Raw genomic sequence first — 9,107 nt, 5'->3', positions numbered from 1 at the left:
TACAAAAACTCATGCAGATTGTACTTGCAAAGTTAAAAACTAATATAAAGGTACCCATAGCCTGCACACTTAACTCTCTTCAGTTCATACAAACAGGTGAGATAATTATCCTTTGATGTTTTCCGTGAGAGCCCTTTGAAGACGACTTGAAAAGGACTTTACAGAAAGCCATTAGAATGTGGCAACATTAAGTTTGAATGTCATTTGAAGACAATTGAGTTTCTCTTATCCTTGTTTTATTTGCTGGGCATATTCATTTGTTGGGAAACAGATGTTAGAAAAACGGCTGATGTCTCTTTGTGGTACTATTTTGCAGTACAAATTCCCATTGTTTTATAACTGTAAAGCTGGGAGCAAAAGGTTGGCGCACTAAACAAGAATAGCAAGCATGAATGGATAAGACTTACAAAAAGCCAAAATAACTGGGATGAAGAAATCTTTTTTCAGGTCTAAGAAGAACAAAATGAGTTTATAGAACCTATTTCTCAGTTTTGATGTAACAAACTGACAGAAGTGAATAGTTAGATTATTTTGTTATCAAACAAAATCAAACCATTGGATTGGACGAGGTGGTGGAGAGAAATAAGTAATAACTGCATCTTTCTGACAAAGTTACTGAGTCCATTCAAGAGTACTAAAGGGAAAAGAAATGTTTAGGAGAATTACTGGCAAAACTGAAGAAAAGAAGAGGTGGACTTGAAATGTTCTCTGGTAGATGAGACAATGAGTAGGTAAAAGAATAGAACCTTTATTCAATTTGCTAAAAATAGGGAAGAAACCAGATGCAGTGCCATGAGTGGCACCACGTTTATAGAACAGTGGGGTACAGCCGTTTGACTAACTAAACCGTATCTTATACTCTTAAAATGACAAAAGATTTTTTAAAACCATGCAAGAATGATAAATATAGTAAGATATGAAATAAAGTCTCCAGCATATCTACCTAGCAGGGGCCATACTGGATATGGAAACAGAGCAATAGTTCCTTGAATAGAATTAATCAAAGCAATTAGGTTTGAATGGTCACTGTTTTTTGGTGGGATATTATAATTAGTATTAGTACATGTTTCTCGAAGTATTTGAATATAAAGGCATTAATAGTATGAAAAAAATCTAAGGAGTCAGTTTATCCACAAAAATCTCAAAGACTTACATGAAATAGGCTCCTTCAGAAAACCTAACCTAGCACATCTTCAGAAGCACATCTGAGTACTAACCTAAACCTTGGTGCAATCATGACAAATTATAATGGATTTAGAAAGTTGTTGCCAGCTTATTAAGTATAAGTTCGTTGCTAACATCTAGGAACAAACAAAGGTGACCAATGAAGAGTTATCTAAAACAAAATTTCACAATTAGTGCCGGTGGAGAGGATTAACAGATTGTGTTTAGAAAGCATGGCTGTTACCCATATGGGAGGAAACTCTACGGCTATCCTTTGACTGGTAGTTCATTTAGTTCTTCTAGATACGTACAGTGGTACCTCGGTTTTCATACATAATCCGTTCTGGAACCTCCTGCGATATCCAAAACGTACAAAAACTGAAACAATAATTCCCATAAGGAATAATGTAAATAGTATTAATGTGTTCCAGACCCCCAAAAATATTTCTAAAAAAATATTTTACAGGGAATAAACAATTTTACATATAGAAAACAATGAGAAATAAATATAAATGAATAATGAAATGAATAATGAACATTTAACATCACTCTTACCTTTATGGAAGACTTGTTAGAGTATGGAAGACAGAGAGAAGGGGAGAGGGAGGAGGAGAGGTTACTGTTTGGAAGGGGATTCCCCCTCCAGAAGGATTTCAGGTATCAAGAACCTATCTGGGGTTACTTCTCCTCTTCATTTTTTACTGGCACTGTCTGGGGTTACTTCCCAATTTTGTTTTTTACTGGCACTAGGACCAGCTTGAGAGTCACTGGACCCCTGCCGAATAACAAAACTGTCCAGAGGCATTTGTTTCTGACATCTCTTCAGTATCTGCCTAAAATGGTACAAAGTTTGTCATTAAAGAGAGAATGGATTGCAACGTCTTTGTTAGGATGATGTGTCTCAACAAAATATTTCACATCACTCTACTTCGCAATCATTTCTTTGATCACTGAGGTAGGCAAAGTATCCCTCTCTTTTTCTTCTCTTCCTCAGATTCCTCATCTGCCATCTGTTGCTTTTCCTGTTGAAGGTCTTGCAGCTCCTCAGTGGTTAGCTCTTCCCTGTGGGCATCTACTAACTCTTCCACATCCTTGCTACTCACAGCCTCGAACCCTTTGAAATCCTTCTCAAGGTAACACTCTAGCCACAATTTTCTCCAAGCAGAGTTCATTGTCCTGGAAGTCATTCCCTGCCAAGCCTCATTTATAAGACTTGTGAAGTTGAAGATGTTGAAGTGATCCTTCCAGAACTCTCTTAGGGTCAATTCAGCATCTGAGGTCACTTCAAAGCACCTTTGGAACAGTGCATTTGTGTAGAGTTTCTTGAAGTTAGAGATGATTTGCTGGTCCATGGGCTGGATGAGAGAAGTGGTATAAGGGGGCAAGAACTTCAGAGTGATGAATTTGAATTCATCCAACAACTGGTCTTCCAAGCCAAGAGGATGCGCAGGAGCATTGTCCATTACCAGGAGGTACTTGAGGGGCAATTGATTGTTGTTGAGGTATTTTTTAACACTTGGGCCAAACATTCCATTTACCCACTCAACAAGAATTTTCCTCATGACCCATCTTTTTTAATTGGCCATCCACATCACAGGCAATTTATTCTTGATGACATTGTTTTTCTTGAACACTTGGGGAGTTTCAGAGTGATACACAAGTGGGTGCTTCACTTTGAAATCCCCATTGGCATTCTCACAGACCAAGAGTGTTAGCCTACCCTTCACAGGCTTGTTGGGCCATGGTAATGAACTTTCCTCCTGCATGATGTAGGTCCGTTTTGGTATTTTTTTTCCAGAGCAGGCTTGTCTCATCACAATTGAAGACCTGTTGTGGGTAGAATCCTTCAGTCTCAAGATACACCTTGAATTCACCAAAGAATTCTTTGCCGACATGTTTATCTGAGCTCGCAGCCTCCCCATGCCGTACAACACCATGGATGCCTGTACACTTTCTGAATTTTCAAACCTAGCCTCTGCTGTCCTTGAAATCACCAAGAGCAGCACTTGTTGGCATTTTCTTACTTAAATCAGCCTGCAACATCCTAGCTTTCTCACAAATGATCGCTTTAGACACACTATCCCTCACTACAGTAGCTGTTTTTTGTTGATCCACACTAGCAACAGCTTTTCAACATCTTCCACTTATTGCGATCTCTGTTTTGATAATGACATGACCCCTTTCGCAACATCAGCTGCCTTGATTTCATGTTTCTTTGTTAAGATAAGAGCTGATTGTCAACACTAACTTGCTGTACATCCTAGTGAGATCAGCTACACGTGCACCACTTTCATACTTCACTACAAGTTCTTTCTTAAATTCAATTGTATTCCTGGCCTGTTCAGTGAGAAACAAAAGCAGAATGGGTCAAGAGAGAAGATGGGATGCTTTGTTTGGGTGCTCGATATGGGGCCAGGTTACATGCTGGGGCCCAGATGGAGCGTTTCCGAGTGTATGAAAACCAAGGAAACGTACGATAACTAAAATAAAATGTAGGAGAAAAAAGTCTATGAAAACTGAAATGTATGAAAAGAGAGGTGTACGAAAACCGAGGTTTGACTGTATATGGTAAAACCTGTTTGAAATGTTAATAATCCTAATAAGTATTGGGTTGTAATACTTTTTCATTGGTATTTAAACATGTGTGACAATATTTACTTGAAAAATTTAGCAGTTTAGGAGCTGTACTAGTGATTAAAACATTATTGTATTACATAGTTTATCTTGATGATAAGAATATGGGTGACTTGAATCCTCAGAGCAGAGAGCAGAAAGTTTTCAGGAAACTGTTCACCCAAATCTTCATGTCACAGGGTCTTGCTGATGGTTGATGAGCTGCTAACTAAAGTAAGATTATTTCGTGATGAATGTAATAATGACTTTCTAATTAGTATGTTTTGAAGGAAGTGTTTTCCCCTCAGCACGTGACTTACTGAAATGACAAAAATTACCTTTTTGAAACTTCAGTAAACATTTGTTATTCTTGAATGTTATCCTATTTTTCTTGTTCTTCAAAGATCACACTGTTATATATCACAAAATATCCATGGTTTACTTCTAAGGGAGTAGGAATTGCACAGTATCTTTAATTACTATCTTGTATAGTTTATCTGAGACCAGAGGTCCACACCAGGCCTCTTGTTCACTTCGACACCTTACCATTTAAAGGCTGCTATTTTCAAGGGTTGGTGTGGGCACTGGGACTTTTTAATTTCTACCAACCATTCAACCTATAACTACGAAATTCTTTTAATCAAATCTTCCAATATAACTGAGTGCACTTGTTAACTTACCTATTTCTCTTGTCTGGAAAAAATATGCCCTTTATAACGATATAAGTTCAGCACCTAGTCGTAAGTTGTCTAATCACATGAAATATTTTTTGTTTGTTAAGAAGTAAGTTAGTACTACATAGTCATTATGCATGTTACATCAAATTTTGAGAAACTGCCTTTTCACATGAATATAATAATGGCAAACTAATACTACTGATTTAAACTCAGGATATTTTGTATCTAATATACTGGTTTCATTTTCCTTTTCAGTCAGATTCCACTCCTCCTTCCTCACCTTTAGCCAATCTACCTTTTGTGTGACCCTTGTGAACTACATTGAAATGTACTGATCAACTGTTTGGAACCTGAAGTGAAAAACATTGATAATTTGAAACTGAGTTTAGCAACTTAGAAAGACCAGTAATTACAGATTGATCAGGTCATCTTCTAGAAAGACAAGCAAATACAGATTGAACAAGGAGACAAGTAAATACAATTGAACAAGGCATCTCTTAGTTTTTAAACCTCTTTATGTTTGTATAGTGTGCTGTTACATGAAAAGAAATCTACAAGGGACTTTTGTGAGTGAAATTTAGAATGCACTACAATACATGCTAAAGTATACATCAAAGTTTGCAGAAGCATAGTTGATCAGAGAAATATGCCATGAATTAAGTTAGTAATATTGCTCACATAAAATTATTTCCTCCACTACTTAGGCTGTGGTATCAGCCTGTGATATTTACCTTTCATTAGTTAGTAAATCCAATAAAGATGAACTATCAAAATCTGCGATGACAGATTTGCAAAACTGATACTTGCTTGGTTGCTTCAGTTAACTGACAACCAAAATTGGAGCAATTTTGGCAGAATGCTAATCATCAGCCTTTGGGATCATAGAACACTCTGGAGACCAAATTCTCTGACAAAACAAATCTGATATTCATACAGAACAACAAGTAAAAATGTTTGTGACTGGATCCAGCCGAGGAACTCGTGCAAACTGACATCACCCCACCCTTGCCCCCACAACACATGCACACACCATAAAATAAAAACTGCCAGTTTTCTGTCCATGCTCTAACTGATTTAGAACATTCTATATTTGTTTGGTAAGTTTCAGTTTTTTACTACTGTTATACATATACATTCAGTACTTTGTTTTTATTGTGACACTGACTAACTTTATTTATGCCGATGTTAACTATCATAGTCTGTCCATAATGCTTGACATGAATGATTTTATTTCCATATTGTGTAGTTTCAGTTTTTACTACTGGTTATCATATACATTCCAGTACTTTGGTTTTTCTTTGTGACACATGACCTCACTTTAATTTAGGCCGATGTTAACTATCATAGTCTGTCCATAATGCTTGACATGAATGATTTTATTTCCATATTGAGTATTTATACCCATATTGAGTAACGATAAACATGATCTAATTCTGGCTACTGTAGTTGATATTATCGCTCTGATTTAGGCTATCATAATGTTTTAATTTCATGTCATGCTTTGTTGTACCTTGTAACTAGGTAGGTGAAATCTCTTGCAATATTTTGTTAATGCTTGTAAATCTTGATCATCAGTTGCAGATTACTACTGCTAATTTTTTTTGGCTGCTTTATAGTTGCTGCCCTGTTGGGCTTCACAATGTTTTGGAAAGAGTTGTCTTGCTGCATTCTGTTCATCTTTTGATATTGATTTGCTATTTGCAATGATTAGTTTGATTAGCTCATAAGCCAATTGCTGTTTCATATCCATGCCCACCTGACCGTATAAGTATCTGTTGGTTATCAGGCCGGTCCAGTTGAGCTTTATTTTGGTCACAGTTTCAGTACCACAAACTGAAGTGAAGTGAAGAGAAGGGATTGTAAACAGATAGCTGATTTCAACTTTATATTTGCATCAACAATTCATTACCTTTTTTCTATTTGTCAGGGATGGTCAGGCTAGTTAGGCAGACTTACAATTCACTGGCTCTTTTGTAATTTTCAGAGTGATTATGGAATATGTTAACCCATTTTTTCATTGGATATTTTTGGTTTTAGTCTATCAATTATCATGCTCTTCCTCTTTTCACTGAACTATATGGTAATTCTACTTATCTTAAGGGGACCCACCCACCATACAGCTAATCATACCGGGATTATTCACCTTGCTCAGTAAATAACTTTCTGTCTTCTATATGTGAGGCCTTATAGTTATGCTAAATTATCAGGACCACTAGCTTTACCATTGTTCACTGATATTTAGTATAAATCCTAGGAATTTGGATTCCTTGCAACTTTTTACATTTTACATAAATTTGAAGAAGAAAGAGATACTTTTGAAATTTTCATGTCCATTCAATCTCAGTACAACCACAGAGGCATTCAACAATTGTATATATTTCAGGCATGTCTCTTTCCATTGACAAAGTTGTCATGCCATGACCCCATTGTTTATGGAAACTGGATGGGAAGTAGGTACCTTCATTTGTTTAGAGATAATACTGACTGCCTGCACCCAGTGCTTGTCAAGATCATTATTTCATAGTTTGGTGTGAATTCCTGAAAGAGATAGACGTCTCTATCTTGGAATATGAAGGGGTCAGTTGTCCAGCCATTAACAGTTTTAGGGATGTACATAGTAATGATGAAAATTATGAACATTTCTGAGGTTGGAACAACCAAATAGCTAAGGCGGACAGCCCTGCATCTGCTAGCTAGAACCTTAGCTATAATACAAGTTGTGCCATTGTACATATTTTGTTTTTCTCATTCTGAGGTTCTTGATATATAGTCAGTGTTATGTGGATGACAGAGATCCAATGCCTAATAATTCAGGACATTTTTATCAGTTCCTAACTCACTGTATATAGTTTTGTGAAGTCCTTCATTTTTACTTGTGTTGCCTGCTTTCTCGTATGACAACTGATCTTATTTTTCCATTGGGTATCAAGAATACGTACTTACTTTACCAAGGTTAAGATCAAGTAAGTTTCCATATTAATTTTTAGGTTGGGGAGCAATAGGATGAGGCAGCTAAAGCAACCAGATAGCCCAAAGGGGAGGTTTCCCACTTGTGAAGTTGAAGCCAGCTTACAGTATTTAAGATTATGTTTACATAGGAAGTTCTGTGTCATGGGAAGATTTCACATATACGTGCTACTACAGTCAATGGACATGAAAATTGCAGTTTCTAAAAAAAAAAGGTACTGCCTTTTATCCCTCCATATACAAGCAGACTTGAGGATCACGTAACCCAGATACATGCGTCTAAATCCTCTTCGCAGATAGACCTGTCTGTGACTAACTAGAACGAATAACACATTGCTTTGTTTTACCTAATCTTGGTACTCAGCCAGTGGTAATTACTGTATTATTTATACTAGATTAGAACAGGTTAAAGCTTGTACAGTTGTCTATGGTCTTATTAGTTGAATTTAGCTCTTAGCTTTTAGTGATCTTATCCTTACCGGGAGGTCACATGTTCTTGAGCATCTAAAAAGTTTGTTTATAATCAAGTATATCCGAAATGCATTTGCTGTATCCTAATTAAGACCCAAAGTGAAAGATGTGTTACTGTTATGAATACCAAATGACAAAGTTTTTATTAGAGAATTTGGCCCCAAGAGGCATATTATATAACAAATTGTCTCCCTCAGAAGCCAGAGAAACTGTATTTGGACTTGTGGTCCCTATTACAGAAGATGAAAATCCAACACTTCTAAAATGGTGTTAGTCTGGCCTGAAACTGCTTTCAACTTAATAGAATTGTGAGGCCTGTTGAATAGAATCATTATGTTAAAAATAAGTATATTTAACACTAAAAAGCCCATGAAGTACAAAACTTTGTGTAATATCACTGATATAAGTCTTCTGTGTTATCATTCACATATGGTTTATTATATACCTGTAAGGAAAAGACTAGTGTATCGTAGCACAATTTTAGTCTCCCAGCATGAGTATACCATAAAGAAATAAAATAGCGTTTTATTTATCAAACCATTACATGCAGGAATTTCACTGTATATATAAAAGTATTCCTTTAATTATCCATAATATGTATAGTGAAAAAAATGAAAAAAACGGTTTAAGAACTTCCCATTTTACATCTGTAGTGTGTTTTTTATTGTATCTGAAAATTTTCAATATCTGGATGACTTGGATGTACGTATTGTGTACTGTACATACATTTTGTGCTTACAAACAAAAAACACATTGAGCAGTACTGTACTGTACACAAAATAAAAACCAGACACACACTTACCTGTGAGCATTGAAATTGGTTACATAGGCTGGAGTTGAAAAACTTGTGAGGAGGATTTGTAAGTCCTCCCACTCCTCAGCCTCCACTGTCTCTTGTTCATCCATTGGTGATAAATTGGTGAACTGGTCAGGAGAGGTGTTCAGGTGCATAGAGTATCTTCAGGAGGCGGAGAGACTCCTTAAATAATTGTCTGGAAGCAATTGGCATGTCAACAAAGACTTTTTCCTTGTGTTCCTGAGCTAAATGACCTAGTTACCAGAGAAGAGGATGGCAAAGGTTCTTGGGTGCATGGGGTTTTAAAGAAGCTATCAAAGGTCCTCTGATAAAAAGAAATACAATCTTGCTTCATAACACCAACTGCCTTATTTCTTGGGCTCCTTCGGTAAATTCCAGGTCCCTGGGGATGTAGCTGC

General features: G+C 36.5%; 1 protein-coding gene across 1 annotated transcript in view; it reads left to right on the top strand.

Moving 5' to 3' along the window:
* Positions 1-5,151, top strand: part of LOC135207264 (cyclin-dependent kinase-like 3) — an 89,158-nt gene extending 84,007 nt beyond the window's left edge. Inside the window, exon 11 of the mRNA XM_064238917.1 lies at positions 4,710-5,151. Coding sequence (XP_064094987.1) covers positions 4,710-4,760 — 51 coding nt within the window. The 3' untranslated portion in view covers positions 4,761-5,151. The remainder of the gene's footprint in view (positions 1-4,709) is intronic.
* Positions 5,152-9,107: the final 3,956 nt, after the last annotated feature.

Source organism: Macrobrachium nipponense, chromosome 32 (assembly GCF_015104395.2).
Source record: "Macrobrachium nipponense isolate FS-2020 chromosome 32, ASM1510439v2, whole genome shotgun sequence".
In the NCBI taxonomy this organism is placed as follows: domain Eukaryota; kingdom Metazoa; phylum Arthropoda; class Malacostraca; order Decapoda; family Palaemonidae; genus Macrobrachium; species Macrobrachium nipponense.
Note: the sequence above shows the minus strand (reverse complement) of the source record. Positions and strands in the feature narration are given on the sequence as shown.